This window comes from Alexandromys fortis, unplaced genomic scaffold, assembly GCF_014885135.2.
Source record: "Alexandromys fortis isolate MF-2015 unplaced genomic scaffold, M_Fortis_MF-2015_v1.1 scaffold_56, whole genome shotgun sequence".
In the NCBI taxonomy this organism is placed as follows: Eukaryota; Metazoa; Chordata; class Mammalia; order Rodentia; family Cricetidae; genus Alexandromys; species Alexandromys fortis.
Genome location: NW_026067935.1, coordinates 9,275,476 through 9,294,748, shown reverse-complemented (window position 1 = coordinate 9,294,748; position 19,273 = coordinate 9,275,476). Strand labels below are relative to the sequence as shown.

Genomic DNA, 19,273 nt, shown 5'->3' with positions numbered 1-19,273 from the left:
AAAAAAAAAAAAAAAAAAAAAAAAAAAAAAAAAAAAAAAAAAAAACCTTAAAAATAATTCTGAGTACTCTGCAATTTGCTGCCCAAAATAGAACCCATACCATCCATACCACCAAATGAAAATTATAAGTTTGTAAGCATCAAGCCAAATTATAAAGTGAAAGACTTAAAATTTTTCAATGGTAATAAGTGGGGGAGGGGTGTCTTTCTTTACCACTAGGTATTTGCTGTTTGTCCGCTAGCATCTCTTCACTGGTACTGTTTGAACGTTCCCCAAACTAATTTGTTCTTCTCCTTGAGTACAAAAAGATAAAACCTGACTAATCAATTGTTCAGGCATGCCGTCTTAAATAGAACTCTCCTGTCCTTAAATTAAGGAGTCAGTCATATTTTGAGATATTATGCCTTTGACAAGATGCTTCAAAGCACACATTTTTAAAAATTAGTTTAGGCAAAGCCCACCAATCTCATTTTTTAAAAAAAAAAAAAAGAATAAAAAGAAAAGGAAGAAAAACGGAAAATACACTCATGGTGTTTAAATAGAATCTTTCAAATTACATTTTGAAACTCATGGCTTCTGAGCAGCTTCCAATTCTATGCTGTTTCTAAGAGAACTGGTTCAGGACCGGTTGTGCAAAAACAGCAAAACACCCTTCTAGGACAGCATTTCTAAGTGGAAGCGCGCATGCACTAACACACACTTCCCAAGCTGGGCACTGCGATGTATGCCTAGGATCCCAGCAATTTGGGAGGCTGAGGCAAAGAGCTTCACGAGCTAGGAACAGCTGGGACTAAATCAGGAGACCCTGTGTATAAAAAAGAAAAGTTTGTGTGTGTTGGTGGGGGGGGGGGGTAACAGACTGTGAAAGCCACCACAGGAGTGAACTGGAGAGAAATGAAGGAGGGGAGCTTTTGCACTGGCCAGTCTTCTCAGGAACGGGCTCACTGAAAATGCCACTGCAGGTGTCTGCCTTGCCGGCCGGGAGTGAAGGCACCTGTAAGTGCTAGGCATCTGGCAGGGGCTGAGCGTTACACGTGACTTCCTTAGTGGGTTTCAATCATCTGGTGATTTTCATTAGCTTTGTCTGGACTGAAACTCAGAGTAATGGCTGCTCAATTAAGGACCTCCCCTTTCTCTTACTATTTGATCTATGAAAAGCTACCGCTCCCCCGCAAGACGCACACACCCCGGTGAATCAAAGGGATGATACATACATTTGTACATGACCCATTGCTCATCTCCTTTTGACGGTTTCATTAGCAGACCTGGAATAGTGGCCCAGTTGTAGACAGCAGATATTTAGAAAATATCAAACATTTATAAATAGTTCTAGGAGAAATCTATTTTTACTGCTTTTCTGTCTTGTTATAAATATACCCTAATCTCTATCCTTTTACGCACAATTCAGCATCATTAACATTCTTCTTCAACCCACTAAGGAACTTGAAAAGCAACCTGCACACACACGCACATAAAAATATTGTTTACTTTAAAGGGTGAAATGATTTTCACATGTAGTTACTTTTGAATCTTCTAATCTCTTTTAAGTGTATTTTAAAATATAAAATCATTTCTTAAAGACAATGTACATCAGACCATTACATATAAAAGGCTTTCTTCAAATATTATTAATTTTCCCCTATCCATCAAATGACCACCCCAGCTTAAATGATGAAACACACAACTTCTAAAGGGTCATCTGATTCTCTGTATTTGCAAATAAACCTTGTTACTATTGAAAAGTACAATGTAGCAGATGGACTAAATGATCAATTCTCTTTTAGAACTAAAGTTTAAGAATTTAAATACCTCTATAAATTGCTGCCTTCAATCTAAAATTGATACTACTGGAAAACCAATCTAATTCAATAGTAGTATTGAATTAGAAAATAAAGGAAAATGATATACTTTATTTGTAGACCTCATTAGTTTTTAATGTTTAAGTAATATATGAAAAGTTAAATACTAGCCTCTTAAAAACATCTTAAGGCTACATTATTATCTAAATATCAAGAATTTTTTTTTACCATTTCTATTCCAACCCTAATATCTATTTCTTAGAGATCAGGAAAATGTATGTTCTCTACAATATAAAAAATTCACCTTTTTGAAAATGTGTAACTGCAACTTCAAAGCTAAATCAAAGTGACTTTACAGTTTGATAACATATATGCACTGTATTGATCTTTCCACATATGTAATTAAGTCCAGCCATCATTTCTAATTCAACAAACTCTTGAATTAGGAGGCTCCTATAAGATGTAAAACTAATAAAGTCTCTCTGTTTCTAGAAAATTAAAAATTAATGCAGAAAAAGCCTTTGTTACAGGGAGGACGTGAAGTTGGGTGGATTTTTGGGGGGGTTGGTATTTAATTCAGCTATACACAATGTAGTACATACAAGCAAAATACAATTGGGATACTGTTTTCTTTAGCATTCCTATAGGAGACCAAATTCATTTGCATTGGAGAACACAATTACTGATTTCTAACTCATGAAAGACAGATTCATAGCTTCCCTACAGCACCTCGGAGCATTTGACTGTCCCAGTGAAAATGGCATCAATCAGCTACTTCCTAAAAGTGGGTAGATATTGCATTTTTTTCTAAAGTTGTGTTTCGCACAGAATCATTCAACTTTAGGTACAAAAGCACAGTCAAGTAAGCGTGTCTTTGATCAAAACCGTTTATCCAATGTGTACATGTGTGTATATGGGAATTTTTAAGTGCACTTTCAGCAGCACCCAAAATAAAAATTCTACCAAGGAAGTTTCTAGAACTTTTCACAGCACTTTTAAAGTTATCAGTTTTTTTCCCTCTCTAACCCACAGGTACTATACGAATATAGAAGACAATCCAAAGATTTTTATTCAGCAGATTGAAACCAAGTAGAATGCAAGAGAAATAGATGATAGGTGTGGCTTACTGACCAACAATCTGTACTTAAGATGGACTAAACATAAGTAACAAGAAAAAAAAATTCTACTTCAGAGTGGCTGAAAAAAGAAACAGTAGTGTCTAGTCTGTCTGCAGTGTAGCCGTGTGTATTAAATGATGCTATGTGATTTAACAAAAGACCCAATGGTAAGCAAATAGCATGCCAGTAACTCCACAAATGAAGATTAAAACATTTTACAAACTATCATCAGCTTTAGAAAAACAACACCTATCTTCCTATTGGGAACGTAGGTATTAAAACAGCTTCCTGAGAATTCAAAGAGCCAAGCACGATATTTAAAAACTTAGCACTCACTCACTGAATCATTTCTCCAGGAGGTAAAGAGAGAGGACGGCTTGTTCTCCCTGTGCTCCACAGAACACAAAAACCACATATAGAACTGACCAAATGTTCACAAATTTACTTCCAACTTGTCAATTTGCAGGAAAGGGAACAAAAGAATAAAACAATCACTATATAACATGAAAGCTTTGGTCTTAAATGTCACAGTACTCTGGGTTTTTTTTTAAGCCACCAGCGTGGTTGTGCCCAGAATTATGGAGACCTCATCCCAGAGGGCTGAGCCTAGCTAACCAATTCCAACCAGTTTAGCTTTCTCTCCCTTAAGCTGCAGTGCAAGTAGGGAACGTCTGTGTTTGAAATAAAGGGGGAGGAAAAAGATTAAAACCATCAGTCAAAAAATAGTGCCCCTCTCTCCAGCAGCCGCTACCCATGCCTTTGGTTTCTTAACTGTCTTCAGGTGTAGTCAACCATGCGGCAGGCTGAGGTTATTTTATATCACCAACATGTTCAAAGAAATCCACTTATTCCTAGGACTATATAAGCCCTAGACTGTTAAACAATTTATACTAAAACTTGTGACATGATTATTTTTTAAGCTATGGCAGAATAAAATTACCTAAGTGACACTTCAGTCAAAATACAAACCTCTGCATTTTGAAAGAAAAAGCCAAAATAGTCATTTTGTTGCTAAGTTCTGGGTGATCTTAACAACTTTAAATAAGCTAGCATTTCACTTACTTTGAAAACTGAAGGATATACACTACATGGTGGAATAAGGGGACATCAAATAGCCCCAACTACAAATCTATTGACTTGTGCTAATTTTGACCTTCAAAAGGATTCACAAGAGCTAGACAGCCAACAGAATGAAATATTTAGAGATACATCGTGCAGTAAACATTCTCAGTGGTTCTTTTTAACAGTATTCATCAAAACTTCAACTGTTGAGGGATGAAGGGTTTAAACTTACAGTAAATACTTAGCATCCCAGAAGACATTCCCCTACCCATCCCCCAAAATGATAATAATAATAATACTGAAGGAAACCACATTAACTCAGAACAATTTACAGAAAGCCTGCTACACGTTTTCAACATAAGAATCCACTCAGTAATACAACCCAAACTGCAAATCATCAGTTTTTAACTTCTTCTAAAACAAAAGTATTAAAACAGTTTTCTAATGTGGTGCAGTCATGTACAAACAGAGGTTCTATGACATTAAAACGTATGTGCAAATAAGCTCGCGATGTTTTTAAAAACCCTCCAGCACAGCCAAGTATTTCTAAAATCAATTTGTTTTAAAATGTTCTCAAATCTTGCGTCTTAACCTCTGACTAAGAAGGTGGAAAATCAGACTTAGCCTCCCAAGTTCACATACTTAATGACAAATGCAAAGAAACTTCCTTAATGGCTGTAAAGTAAGTCAGGACACGTGGGAGGAGGTAAACACCCCCCCCCCCCAATTTAAAGTCCACAGTGAGCTTTACACAAAGATTTTTCTCCTTCATTCTTCCCTGGCAAATCACTGGGGAAACCCAGCCCCTACAGAACGCGTTACTGCTAGGTTAACAATAGCTAACTATTGGCTTCACTGAGACACTGTTTATTCTCCAGCGTTTCTCTAATGCAACAATAACAGCAAAGTGCGCAGGAGTACAGCCCCTCTGCCTCAGTTACTGAAGTCTGGCTTCTCCCTGCATTGCATACAAACAACCTACTGCTTTAGAATACCACACAAAATACTGACCCCTTAGTTACTGAATTATTGTATTATTCGTCACTAAACTATGCAAAAAAAAAAAAAGTAATTACTCGCATGGTCAAGTTAAGCAATTCAACTGACACAGTAAATATTTACTCTTAACATCTCCCAGGAAGTTTGCTATTGTGCTGGGGGTAGGAATGGCAGTCGGGAGTTCTCGGGGAAAGGCAATTTATGATAAACAGCTTAATCACAGCCAACTGAATCCACCTAGCGTTCTCCAGTTCGACCCCTAATTAGGCACCAAACAGCTTGCAAGCGCAGAAAACACCTTATATAATGAAAGTAAAATAATAATAAAGGAATAATAACTTTCTAATAGTTAGTGGAGCTATGTGTCTCCACTAACAAACAAACAGAAGCCCTTTTTAAAAAACATACAGACATTTTTTAAAGTTGATGATTTTTTTTTAGTTATACGTATGGAAAACCAATCGCGGAGGAGGGGTTAGAAAAAAAGAAACTAGGCAAAATATATTTACCTTAGCTTTTTAGAGACTGAGTAATCAACTTCCATGATTTTCCCATGCAATTCCACTTTACCTTTAAAACAGAAATTTAAAGTACTCAGAACCTCCCTGAGTCAAACCCGCGGGGGTCTAGGCGCACTACTCCGCGCTCGGGCTCCGCCTTCTGGAGCCTTCAAGGGGTCCTCCACCAGGCCGCAGCTGGGCGAACTTAGCGCCAACTGTGATGAAAAGTGGGCGCCACGGGTGGCGGACGAGGTGGGAAGGGCACAAGCCCGGTTCCGACCCCAGGTATAGCTGTGGGTGGCATAACCGGAAAAACACATTTAATAAAGAGCGGCGCCAATTTGAAAAGATGAGCTCATTTGAAACTCAAGCTGCAAGGCTGGCGCGCCCCGGCTTCTCCGGCCCCCAGTTCCATATTCCGCCACCCGAGGACCCCGAGATTCCGGGGCGCTCGCCCCCCACCCCCACCCCACCGCCCTCCCTGCCAGCGAGGCTCGGGGGACACGCGCAGGAGACCCCAGCTCTGCGGCCGCCTACTTTGGGGTGACCCCCAGTCTCGCCAGCCCACCCAGCCGCACAGGTCTCCAAGGAAGGGGTTCCCTGCGGAGTCGGGGGTCGCAGGCCTGGGGAGCGTGGCCCGTCGCGTGCGGGTGCGGGATGCGAGCTGGGAACGCGCGCGCAGGCGAGTGTCGCGCTCCGACTCCCGTCTGGGCTCCAGCGCGCTCGCGGGCCCCCCGGTCGCCTCTTTCCCGGTTCTCAGCCCGGGCCCCCACCGAGTTGAGACAGGGTACCTCGTAAAAAGGTGCTTCTGGCCGAGCAGGAGGCGGGGAGACGGGAGGCGGAAAGCCCCCAGCCCCGAGTTCTTCTCAATAAAATCGGACAAAAAATTCAGGGAAAAATAGGAGCGCTTCCGAGACCAGCGAGAGGGAAGTGAGCTTCGGGAAAAGACCAAGGGAGATGTGCGGTCCGACAAGGGCCGGGTAGGGGGAACCCCGGGACCTCAAAGGGTTCAGTAGGTAAAGTCGAGGAACTGCCGAAAGTGGGGGGCCAGGACACGGGGGGGGGTCTCGAAAAGGAGAGTGCAGCTCGGGAGACTGCAGAGGGCGAGAGGTCTTTGGCACGAGGCATGGAAAGAAGGAAGGTCTGGCCAGAAGGGAAGATGCTGGACTTGGGGGGCCCCTGGCAAAGAGGGCACTAGAAGGGTCAGAGAAAAGGAAAACGGGGCTCTGCAAAGGTGGGGGCGGGGGAAGCTCCGCGGAGCAGCTGGGCACGCCAGGGGCGCTTCTAGGAAGCCTGCGAGCCCTGGGACCCCCGGAGGAACACAGGGTCGCCCCGAGTCTAAGGCCCGAGGTACCCGAGAGGGGTCTAGGGTAGCCCCCGCTGTGGGGGCAGGGCAGCCGGCCGTCCCGGAGCCCGCCCGCCACCAGAGTCGCGCGGAGCTGGTGCGTGGAAGTGTGCGTGCGGGCGCGGGAGTCGCGGCGGGCGCGGCCCGTGGGGCTCGGCCTCCCCACTGCCACCGTCCCGAGCCGGCGAGGCGAGGCGTGGGTCGCGCGAGTGCTCACCCGAGAGGGTCTCGATGGCGCGGATGGCCCAGTTCTGGTCGGGGTAGTCCACGAAGGCGTAGCCGGACTTGAGCAGGACCTGTCCCGCCAGGGGCAGCTTCCTGTCCCCGAAGAGCTGCCGGAGGTCGTCGGCGGTGACGGCGGGGCTCAGGTTCCCGATGTACAGCTTGTTCATCATCCGCGTCTTCCCGAGAGCCCCGCGGCTCCCCCGGCCCGGCACCCGGCGCTCCCGCCGCCTCTACTGCCCTCCTCTCTCCTCCTGAGCCCGCCCCCGCCCCCACCCTCGCCCTCAGCCTGGCTCCCCCCACCGCGGCCGGCCCGGCCCGCCCGGGGGCAGAGGCGGAGGCGGGGACTCGGCGCGGCTGCCTCCTCGGGGCAGAGTCCCGGGCGGGCTCGCGGACAAAGCGCTCGCTCTGCCTCCCGGTACCGGGGCGGCGACGGGCGACGCACCCCGCGCGCCGGAGAGTTGGTCCGCCGTGTGCACCGCCGAGAGTGCGCGCCCAGCCCGTCCCGCGCCGCGCCGCGCGCTCCGATGGCTCGGCGCTCCTCAGGCTGCGCGCCGGACGGGCGGAAGCGGCGGCGACCCGGGCGAGGACCCGACCGGGAGCGGCTTTGCTTGGCGACGCGCGGGCGGTAGGAGGAGAGGGGGCGTGGGCGGGGTGTGTGCAAGGTGCGGCCGGTGAAGTGCACCGCGAGGTGAGAGGCGCACGCCACGGCTGACAACTTTTCCCCCGCGCGTCCAGAGCCATGCGCGGATCCGGATACTCGCTGCGAGCCGGGCTCCTGGAGAAGGGGGCGCATGTGGTCAAAGGACGGTAGACCACACCGGCTTCTCCCCAGACCGTGTATCCTAGGGAAGTTGCCGTGGCTCTGAGTCCCGGTTTTCCCATCCAAGAAGAGAAAGGAAAACCAGAGCTGAGCCCTGCGGCGGCCCAGGTGGCAGCTGAAGAGACGACGACGCTGGATACCAGGCTGAGCGAGCGGTCAGTTTGGTTCCAGAGCCTGGGAGACATTCCCGGAGTTCTGGATGGAGGAGGCAGGGTCGTACGCCCCCTCCCGGGAATGAGCCTTTACAAGGGACCTGTGGAAATGTAGGGCTACAGAAGAGGAGAATTGGAGGGATTCTGAGGTGAGATGACGCTGGACTTCTGGGTTTAACCTGGAAAGTGTTTGTTGGAATTTAGAGGGCTTAAATGGTGGGAGGTATGTCTAGGTGGAGAAGTGACCATGGGCCATAGGGAAGAAGGCCTGGCTACTCCATTCTCAGACCCAGCAGTGTGCCCCCAAAGTGTGCCAGCGTCCCTAAGCCTGTTTTATCTGTAAAAGAAACAAATAACCACACTAGTGAGGGTGTCGTAAAGGCTAGTTGAGTAATGTGTGACTACTGAAGGTTTGCTTTCTTTGCCCAGGGAACCTTGGAGCTTAAAAACTTGGAGGGGGGCGGGGCCGTCCTTAATTACTTGTCTTGAGAAGGAAACGGCGAATTCTTTCTCATTTAGATATTTACTGACATTTCAATTCTGGCTTTCATCAAGCCTTCACACATTTCCTCTCTGCGTTTTACTGCTGCTGGAATCTGGAGCAGCTTTGCTGACAGATAAACCAGGGATAGATGCTTCCTTAACTAAACTGTGGAGGAAAGTCACACACGGAAACAACTTGTGTGTGCATAAATCACTGGGGACTGGAAGCCAACCGCCTTCCGATTATTTACACAAATGCTCCTAATTATGGTGGCCATCTCTGTATGAAAGGATTCCATTGCCTGCTTGCAGTAAATCATAGTTACAGGTTACTAAAGACAAGGAACTGCCATTGATTGGCAGTCTCCTTGCTCATTGAAAGGTTAGTATGCCTTTTGTTTTACATCACATTTTCAAATATGCCAAGTGTTTGTGTTGCAAAACTGTGGCTGCTCCCCTGGGCTGTGTGCACAGTCTACTGATTCTTACTTAGCAGAGGTGGCTTCTGGTGGGCCCTCTTTACACTGGCAGTAGGATTGCTTTCAACTGCTTTGTGGACTTGCTGTCTTTGGTGTGTTCTGTCCTGCGGGCATCTTGTAAACGGTGCTACTGAAAGAAAACTTGAGATCTTGAAGCTTGAAGGACCATTTTTTTCCAGACCTCTTGTGTTCTTGACTTTTTTTTTTGGTACTATGGACAAAATACCTGATAAAAGAAGTTGAAGGGGGAAAAGATTTATTTTGGCTCACAGTTTGAAGATACAGTCTGTCACAGCCACAGGAGCATGCAGCAACTGGTCACACTGCAGTCACAGTGAGGGCACACACAAGTCTTTATGTAGTCTGAGACCCCTGCCCATGAAACAGTACCACCTATATTTGCAATGGGTCTTCCTGCCTAAACCCAGCCCCTCAGAGACATGCCCATGGTGATTTCAAATTTCATCAAATCGACAAGATTAAGCATCATAACATCCCACCCCTGTCCCCTAAAGTTGGGCTTTGATCTCATAATAAAAATGCAGTTAGTTCAATTCTAAAAGTCCCTATAGTCTTCCCCTCCTGTTGTCTCTTCCTTCTCTTGTCCCAGTGCAGAGGTGTTGAAATAAGAGCGGTGGGGCTGCGTCCCCAACACCCCGGCCGCTTGGCTAGCTTATGCCCGAAATAACAACACACAAACTGTATTCATTTAAACACTGCTTGACCCATTTCTATCTAGCCTCTTCTAGGCTAACTCTCGCACCTGGGCTAGCCCATTTCTAGTAATGTGTGTAAGCACCCCAAGGTGCGCTTACCGGGAAGATTCTAACCTACGTCCATACTGGGGAGCTTCATGCCTCTGCCTCAGAGCGCATAGCTATCGTGTCTATCCAGCAGAGCTGAGCATGGCATCTCTCCAGGAGCAGAGCAGAGTCTCACCTCACTTCCCCTTCCGCCCAGAATTCTATTCTGTTTATTCCGCCCACCTATCTTTTAACCTATCAGGGCCAGCAGTTTCTTTATTGCTCAGCCAATGAAATCAACAGATTGATATGACACTCCCACATCACAGAGGTCCAAGTCTCTTTTGATGGCACTAGTTCATTTCAGTAGTTCCAGCTGCTTTCAAACCTGCCTCATTTGAAATTTCATCTTGTTTGCACTCCATTCCTCATCAAACTTTACATTTTCCCCTCCTTTTGCTTTCTCTAACTGTATTGCCCATTAAGAGCAGCGCACCGCAGCCAGACCACAATTTGAGCGCTATCTTGTCTTGAATTTCCCGCCATCATTTGATGGACATTAGTCCTTTACTTTTGAATTCTGCCTCACTCGGATTCTCAGGACACAGTCAAGAGGCAGCCTGAGTCTTTATAAGGATAGGATACAATGGCCCCCAGCCCAGCTCCTGATAGAGTTCTGTTCTCTGAAAACTCATGAGCTGGGCCTCCACTGTCTGCACTTAGCAGTCTGGTTTTCCAAATACTCACCAGAATGGTCTGTTAGCATTCTAGGGCTTTTCTAGCCCAAAGTTCCAAACTTACATTCCTCCTGTGAACCAATTCCAAACTCTTACAAACCCTAAAGTCAGGATTATCTTAGTGGCCCCACTACTAAGTGCCAGTTTTCTACGTTAGTCACTCTGCTGGTTGTGGCCAGACACTGACAAAAGCAGCTGGAGGACGACTTTAGTTTTGCTTACATTTTGAGCACACTGCCCATCATGGTCTAGAAGGCATGACAGCTGGGGTGTGACAGAGCTGGCCACATTGCGTCCCCAGTCAAGAAGCAGAAAGACATATTAGTGGACAGCTCACTTTCTCTTTCTGCAGCCTACAACCCCAGCCATGGAGAATGGGCTCACATTTAGAGTGGTTCCTCCCACCTAAACCCAGTCCCTCACAGACATGCCCAAATACATGCTTCCCTGGTGATTCTTTTTTCTTTTCTTTTTTTCTTTCTTTTTCTTTCCTGTTTTGTTTTATTTTTCGAGACAAGGTTTCTTTGTGTAACAACCTTGGCTGTCCTGGAACTCACTCTGTAGACCAGGCTGGCCTCGGATTTATGAAGATGCCTCTGCCTCTGCCTCTGCCTCTGCCTCTGCCTCTGCCTCTGCCTCTGCCTCTGCCTCTGCCTCTGCCTCTGCCTCTGCCTCTGCCTCTGCCTCTGCCTCTGCCTCTGCCTCTGCCTCTGCCTCTGCCTCTGCCTCTGCCTCTGCCTCTGCCTCTGCCTCTGCCTCTGCCTCTGCCTCTGCCTCTGCCTCTGCCTCTGCCTCTGCCTCTGCCTCTGCCTCTGCCTCTGCCTCTGCCTCTGCCTCTGCCTCTGCCTCTGCCTCTGCCTCTGCCTCTGCCTCTGCCTCTGCCTCTGCCTCTGCCTCTGCCTCTGCCTCTGCCTCTGCCTCTGCCTCTGCCTCTGCCTCTGCCTCTGCCTCTGCCTCTGCCTCTGCCTCTGCCTCTGCCTCTGCCTCTGCCTCTGCCTCTGCCTCTGCCTCTGCCTCTGCCTCTGCCTCTGCCTCTGCCTCTGCCTCTGCCTCTGCCTCTGCCTCTGCCTCTGCCTCTGCCTCTGCCTCTGCCTCTGCCTCTGCCTCTGCCTCTGCCTCTGCCTCTGCCTCTGCCTCTGCCTCTGCCTCTGCCTCTGCCTCTGCCTCTGCCTCTGCCTCTGCCTCTGCCTCTGCCTCTGCCTCTGCCTCTGCCTCTGCCTCTGCCTCTGCCTCTGCCTCTGCCTCTGCCTCTGCCTCTGCCTCTGCCTCTGCCTCTGCCTCTGCCTCTGCCTCTGCCTCTGCCTCTGCCTCTGCCTCTGCCTCTGCCTCTGCCTCTGCCTCTGCCTCTGCCTCTGCCTCTGCCTCTGCCTCTGCCTCTGCCTCTGCCTCTGCCTCTGCCTCTGCCTCTGCCTCTGCCTCTGCCTCTGCCTCTGCCTCTGCCTCTGCCTCTGCCTCTGCCTCTGCCTCTGCCTCTGCCTCTGCCTCTGCCTCTGCCTCTGCCTCTGCCTCTGCCTCTGCCTCTGCCTCTGCCTCTGCCTCTGCCTCTGCCTCTGCCTCTGCCTCTGCCTCTGCCTCTGCCTCTGCCTCTGCCTCTGCCTCTGCCTCTGCCTCTGCCTCTGCCTCTGCCTCTGCCTCTGCCTCTGCCTCTGCCTCTGCCTCTGCCTCTGCCTCTGCCTCTGCCTCTGCCTCTGCCTCTGCCTCTGCCTCTGCCTCTGCCTCTGCCTCTGCCTCTGCCTCTGCCTCTGCCTCTGCCTCTGCCTCTGCCTCTGCCTCTGCCTCTGCCTCTGCCTCTGCCTCTGCCTCTGCCTCTGCCTCTGCCTCTGCCTCTGCCTCTGCCTCTGCCTCTGCCTCTGCCTCTGCCTCTGCCTCTGCCTCTGCCTCTGCCTCTGCCTCTGCCTCTGCCTCTGCCTCTGCCTCTGCCTCTGCCTCTGCCTCTGCCTCTGCCTCTGCCTCTGCCTCTGCCTCTGCCTCTGCCTCTGCCTCTGCCTCTGCCTCTGCCTCTGCCTCTGCCTCTGCCTCTGCCTCTGCCTCTGCCTCTGCCTCTGCCTCTGCCTCTGCCTCTGCCTCTGCCTCTGCCTCTGCCTCTGCCTCTGCCTCTGCCTCTGCCTCTGCCTCTGCCTCTGCCTCTGCCTCTGCCTCTGCCTCTGCCTCTGCCTCTGCCTCTGCCTCTGCCTCTGCCTCTGCCTCTGCCTCTGCCTCTGCCTCTGCCTCTGCCTCTGCCTCTGCCTCTGCCTCTGCCTCTGCCTCTGCCTCTGCCTCTGCCTCTGCCTCTGCCTCTGCCTCTGCCTCTGCCTCTGCCTCTGCCTCTGCCTCTGCCTCTGCCTCTGCCTCTGCCTCTGCCTCTGCCTCTGCCTCTGCCTCTGCCTCTGCCTCTGCCTCTGCCTCTGCCTCTGCCTCTGCCTCTGCCTCTGCCTCTGCCTCTGCCTCTGCCTCTGCCTCTGCCTCTGCCTCTGCCTCTGCCTCTGCCTCTGCCTCTGCCTCTGCCTCTGCCTCTGCCTCTGCCTCTGCCTCTGCCTCTGCCTCTGCCTCTGCCTCTGCCTCTGCCTCTGCCTCTGCCTCTGCCTCTGCCTCTGCCTCTGCCTCTGCCTCTGCCTCTGCCTCTGCCTCTGCCTCTGCCTCTGCCTCTGCCTCTGCCTCTGCCTCTGCCTCTGCCTCTGCCTCTGCCTCTGCCTCTGCCTCTGCCTCTGCCTCTGCCTCTGCCTCTGCCTCTGCCTCTGCCTCTGCCTCTGCCTCTGCCTCTGCCTCTGCCTCTGCCTCTGCCTCTGCCTCTGCCTCTGCCTCTGCCTCTGCCTCTGCCTCTGCCTCTGCCTCTGCCTCTGCCTCTGCCTCTGCCTCTGCCTCTGCCTCTGCCTCTGCCTCTGCCTCTGCCTCTGCCTCTGCCTCTGCCTCTGCCTCTGCCTCTGCCTCTGCCTCTGCCTCTGCCTCTGCCTCTGCCTCTGCCTCTGCCTCTGCCTCTGCCTCTGCCTCTGCCTCTGCCTCTGCCTCTGCCTCTGCCTCTGCCTCTGCCTCTGCCTCTGCCTCTGCCTCTGCCTCTGCCTCTGCCTCTGCCTCTGCCTCTGCCTCTGCCTCTGCCTCTGCCTCTGCCTCTGCCTCTGCCTCTGCCTCTGCCTCTGCCTCTGCCTCTGCCTCTGCCTCTGCCTCTGCCTCTGCCTCTGCCTCTGCCTCTGCCTCTGCCTCTGCCTCTGCCTCTGCCTCTGCCTCTGCCTCTGCCTCTGCCTCTGCCTCTGCCTCTGCCTCTGCCTCTGCCTCTGCCTCTGCCTCTGCCTCTGCCTCTGCCTCTGCCTCTGCCTCTGCCTCTGCCTCTGCCTCTGCCTCTGCCTCTGCCTCTGCCTCTGCCTCTGCCTCTGCCTCTGCCTCTGCCTCTGCCTCTGCCTCTGCCTCTGCCTCTGCCTCTGCCTCTGCCTCTGCCTCTGCCTCTGCCTCTGCCTCTGCCTCTGCCTCTGCCTCTGCCTCTGCCTCTGCCTCTGCCTCTGCCTCTGCCTCTGCCTCTGCCTCTGCCTCTGCCTCTGCCTCTGCCTCTGCCTCTGCCTCTGCCTCTGCCTCTGCCTCTGCCTCTGCCTCTGCCTCTGCCTCTGCCTCTGCCTCTGCCTCTGCCTCTGCCTCTGCCTCTGCCTCTGCCTCTGCCTCTGCCTCTGCCTCTGCCTCTGCCTCTGCCTCTGCCTCTGCCTCTGCCTCTGCCTCTGCCTCTGCCTCTGCCTCTGCCTCTGCCTCTGCCTCTGCCTCTGCCTCTGCCTCTGCCTCTGCCTCTGCCTCTGCCTCTGCCTCTGCCTCTGCCTCTGCCTCTGCCTCTGCCTCTGCCTCTGCCTCTGCCTCTGCCTCTGCCTCTGCCTCTGCCTCTGCCTCTGCCTCTGCCTCTGCCTCTGCCTCTGCCTCTGCCTCTGCCTCTGCCTCTGCCTCTGCCTCTGCCTCTGCCTCTGCCTCTGCCTCTGCCTCTGCCTCTGCCTCTGCCTCTGCCTCTGCCTCTGCCTCTGCCTCTGCCTCTGCCTCTGCCTCTGCCTCTGCCTCTGCCTCTGCCTCTGCCTCTGCCTCTGCCTCTGCCTCTGCCTCTGCCTCTGCCTCTGCCTCTGCCTCTGCCTCTGCCTCTGCCTCTGCCTCTGCCTCTGCCTCTGCCTCTGCCTCTGCCTCTGCCTCTGCCTCTGCCTCTGCCTCTGCCTCTGCCTCTGCCTCTGCCTCTGCCTCTGCCTCTGCCTCTGCCTCTGCCTCTGCCTCTGCCTCTGCCTCTGCCTCTGCCTCTGCCTCTGCCTCTGCCTCTGCCTCTGCCTCTGCCTCTGCCTCTGCCTCTGCCTCTGCCTCTGCCTCTGCCTCTGCCTCTGCCTCTGCCTCTGCCTCTGCCTCTGCCTCTGCCTCTGCCTCTGCCTCTGCCTCTGCCTCTGCCTCTGCCTCTGCCTCTGCCTCTGCCTCTGCCTCTGCCTCTGCCTCTGCCTCTGCCTCTGCCTCTGCCTCTGCCTCTGCCTCTGCCTCTGCCTCTGCCTCTGCCTCTGCCTCTGCCTCTGCCTCTGCCTCTGCCTCTGCCTCTGCCTCTGCCTCTGCCTCTGCCTCTGCCTCTGCCTCTGCCTCTGCCTCTGCCTCTGCCTCTGCCTCTGCCTCTGCCTCTGCCTCTGCCTCTGCCTCTGCCTCTGCCTCTGCCTCTGCCTCTGCCTCTGCCTCTGCCTCTGCCTCTGCCTCTGCCTCTGCCTCTGCCTCTGCCTCTGCCTCTGCCTCTGCCTCTGCCTCTGCCTCTGCCTCTGCCTCTGCCTCTGCCTCTGCCTCTGCCTCTGCCTCTGCCTCTGCCTCTGCCTCTGCCTCTGNGCCATGCTCAGCTCTCCCAGGCAACTCCAACCCACGATGGACTTAGGCTAGAATCTTCCCGGTAAGCGCACCTTGGGGTGCTTACACACATCATTAGAAATGGGCTAGTCCAGGTGCCAGAATTAGCCTGTAAGGGCTAGAGTTCATGGGCCAAGCAGTTCTTTAAATGAATACAGTTTGTGTGTTGTTATTTCGGGCATGAGCTAGCCAAGCGGCCGGGGTGTTGGGGACGCAACCCCGCTGCCGCTCCGTATTTCAACAGTGCGCCACCACCGCCCGGCTCCCCTGGTGATTCTATCACGTCAGTTGTGAGATCAACCATCACACTGCTCCACAGATGCCATGATTCCTTAACTGCGATAGTTCTTCTGTGCTAGGAAAGGGGCCAGGAAAACATAGGAGACAGCAGAGACAAACTCCAAGGTAAAGCCAGAAATCTAGAGGCCCTCACTGACAAAACTCACTCCTAGCTGTTTCTCTGTGCCAGCCCACCCTAGACAGCGGAAATGGTGGCCACTTAGAGTTCCCAAGTGATCGCGGTTGGATTGAAACCTAGCAAACCGAGATGAGAGTTCAGAGTCAGGAGTTTGGATATATTCTCAGAGTCATCCCATTTTTTTCCAATGCCTATGTTAGCCTTCCCCTGGAGTTTCAGAAGCAGGGAGACCCTGACAGCTTCCCACTGAATCTCTGAGGCAGAGCAACAGTTAGGTGACCGGGACAATAGTTCCTAATCCCATTTTGCAGGTGGGAATACTAAAGCCCCGAAAGCAGCAACTCATGGTCACACAGAAGCTTAAGACATGTGGTAAACATAGCTGAGCCTGGGAGTCCATGAAGAACAAAGTCTTCATCCAGGATGTTGGCCACAGAAGGTACCGTGACTCATGGCCCTGGAGGTAACTTTCTGAAGCTGCAAAGTCATGGGAGAAATGGTTATCACAGTCAAGGGTCATACAGTCAGTGTCTTTAGGCAATACGAGGAGCTGGAAAAGGAAAATGAAACCTTACTGGAACATGGGGCTGGGGCCGGGGCCGGGGCCGAGGCCGGCATGGCAGTGACTGAGAATGTCACGCCAGCATCTGCGTGTCCAGCGGTACTTTTCATGGTCCCTTAGACTCCTCCTAGTGAGTTGGTGGGGGGGAATTGTCTAGCCATAGTTGAGTTAGTTCACCTTGCTCTACTTGGACTCCTTGTCTGTGAAATAACACAGCCATTTCCTCACAATAAACTCCACCTCCCCTGCTCTCCACGTTTTCCAGAGCCTGGGTCTCCTCAGAACTCTGCCCGTTTCCACAAACTGTTCCCTTTCCCTGGAATAACCTGCCCTCAAACATGCTGTTCCCCGTCCTGGAATGCGTTTCTTCCTCCGGAACCTCCTTTCTCCTCCCATCTTGGCACCAGGCACTTCACACAGATAAGAAACCTCCTGGCTAGTAGTCACCGTTGCATGGTGTTGTAAATATGCTTTAAAAAAAAAAGAAAGAAAAAAGAACCCCCTGGAGTTCTTGTCTTCTCTGTGCACATGTGTTTGTTTTCCTGGGGACTGGTCCCGGGTTCATTCTCTACCACTGATCAATGGGATGCGAATTAGATCTTAGTTTTTAAAAATCATAGAAGGAACTAAGGAGATTGCCGGGTAGCAACGCTGGGGACCCAAGTTCAATACCTGGAACCCACATGCTGGAATGAGAGAACTACTTTGTCCTCTGACCTCCACCTGCATGGCACAGCATGGCGTGTGCATACACATACATAAATATTAAAAATATTTTTAGCTATATAGGAAAAGGTCTTTTAATTAGATAGTTGGTTTTTAGATAAATGAGACGTTTGTCTTTTTCCCCCTGTTGTTCTTCGAGCCAATATGAAAACTAGTCCAGGTAATAACTGTTGAGCAAACAGTGGTCATCTGAAACCCCAGACTGAACGCAGGCATATGCGTATGGTGGAGCTTGTTTTTTTCCCTGTGCTGAACACGTCCTTGTGCTAGGGCATCATAGCACAACTCAATACGAACACACAACAGGTACGTACTCTCCCGACCTGGCAGGTTTATGGTCAGTGGGGGAGGCAGATGTGCACATGGATGTAATAATGGCATTTCCTATGTGAGTTTGTTTTTAAACAGATGTCATTCAGCCTAGGGTTACCAGGGATCATCATGAGAAAGCTGATACTAGAAATAGGGTTTGAAGGATAAGTAGGTGTCTGAGTCACAGTGTCTATTGCTGCCATGAAACACCATGACCAAAAGCAAGTTGGGGAGAGAACGATTTATTTGGCTTATCTTACACATCATAGTTCGTCAAAGGAAGTCAGGACAGGAGCTCAAGCAGGGAGGAACCTGGAGGCAGAAGCTGATGCAGGGGCCATGGAGGGGTGCTGCTTACTGGCTTACTCCCCATGACTTGCTCAGCCTGCTTTGTTATAGAACCCAAGACCATAAGTTCAGGATGGCACCACCCACAATGGGCCGGGCCCTCGCCCATCAATCACTAATTAAGAAAATGCCCTACAGCCTGATCTTATTTTCAGCGCTTTCTTCGTTTTCAGAGGAAGTTCCCTCCTTTCAGGTAACTCTACCTTGTGTCAAGTTGACGTAAAACTAGCCAGCACAGGAGTTTACTAGTCTAGGAAAAGCATGAAATGAATTATATACCTCAGATAAAAAGTATGGCATGTGGAGGTTGGAGAGACGGTTCAGTGGTTAACAGCTCTGGTTGCTCTTCTATAGGACCCTGGTTTGGTTCCCAGCACCCACGTGGCAGCTCACAACTGTCTGTGGCTCCAGTTCCAGGGATCTGATTCCTTCTGGATTCTGCAAGCACTAAGTGCACGTGCTACACAGACACACGCATAAAATAAAATGAAGGTTTTTTTGTTTTCCTTTTTCAATAAAGGGTTTCCCAGTAGCTACAGAATCAGTCTGGGAACTCGCTCTGTAAACTAGGCTGGCCTTGAACTCACAGAGATCCTACCTGCCTCTGACTCCTCCAGAGAGAAAGGCACCTCGCTGCGAAGCTCAGAACTCACAAGGTGGTAAAAGCACCTGTTGGCAGAGTCAGTAATGTGGGAGGGATTCGAAAAGAGAACTGCAATGCATTTTCCTAAAACAAGCATGAGACTAGAGGGCGGGGGGCGGGGATATTTTTACAGCAGATTGGAGATGATTTTAATCCGGCATTCTAATTTTAGACCAATTACAAAGTTGTGCCAAGATTCAGCTATGTCCCCACCTAGTGAAAACCACCAAGAGATGAGTACCAACCACACTGAAAGAAGGCATAGGTGTGGGAAATAGGAGCTCCAATACAGAATACTCTGAATAGACACCTGGAATGCTATCGTGCAGCCATCCAGAGTGCAATGAGTACAAACTGGAAGATGGAGAGCTCAAAGACACAAACACACATGGGGTGGGGACTCATTATTCGTGCAAATAGTAAGCGTTCCTGCTGGGTAGTGGTGGCACACGCCTTTAATCCCAGCACTCGGGAGGCAGAGGCAGGCGGATCTCTGTGAGTTCGAGACCAGCCTGGTCTACAGAGCTAGTTCCAGGACAGGCTCCAAAGCCACAGAGAAACCTTGTCTCGAAAAATCTAAAAAAAAAAAAAAAAAAATAGTAAGCGTTCCTGATAAAATGACAGGCATGGAGCTTCAGGGGAAATAACCACAGGCATATGAAAAACAAGACAACTGGAAAAGCATGTGACCATTCAAGCCAGGAGCCCTGGCTGTAGGCTCAATTGTGAAAATGTTTGCACAGTCGTAACATAAGCAGCTACAAGAGACTTCTACAGAACAACCAGAAAAGAAAACCAGTAGAAGAATCAACAAAGACCATGAACATACTAATTCACTGGAAGACAGAATGCAAATAAGCTCATCTGCCGGTAATTGAGGAAATTAAAGCCACTCCCACCCAGCACATTGCCAAAGGTTTTAAAATTCTGAGGAAACAGGCATTGGAGGTGCAGCGCGTCAGAAAGCAGGGCTGAAGATGTCAGCTTGACTACTGC

The 19,273-nt window shown here is 51.0% G+C and overlaps 1 protein-coding gene across 5 annotated transcripts in view; it reads right to left on the bottom strand.

The window, feature by feature from the left end:
- Positions 1-8,635, bottom strand: part of Igf2bp2 (insulin like growth factor 2 mRNA binding protein 2) — a 111,912-nt gene extending 103,277 nt beyond the window's left edge. The window contains exons 1-2 of one of the 5 annotated variants that reach the window (XM_050146556.1): positions 7,041-7,331; positions 5,488-5,548 (exon numbers count right to left, since the gene is read on the bottom strand). In XM_050146556.1, the coding sequence (XP_050002513.1) occupies positions 5,488-5,548; positions 7,041-7,218 (239 nt within the window). In that variant the 5' untranslated portion in view covers positions 7,219-7,331. Of the gene's footprint in view, positions 1-5,487; positions 5,549-7,040 lie in introns of all 5 variants that reach the window. The other 4 variants (XM_050146554.1, XM_050146555.1, XM_050146553.1 and 1 more) reach the window with 4 other exon arrangements.
- Between the last annotated feature and the right edge of the window lie 10,638 nt (positions 8,636-19,273).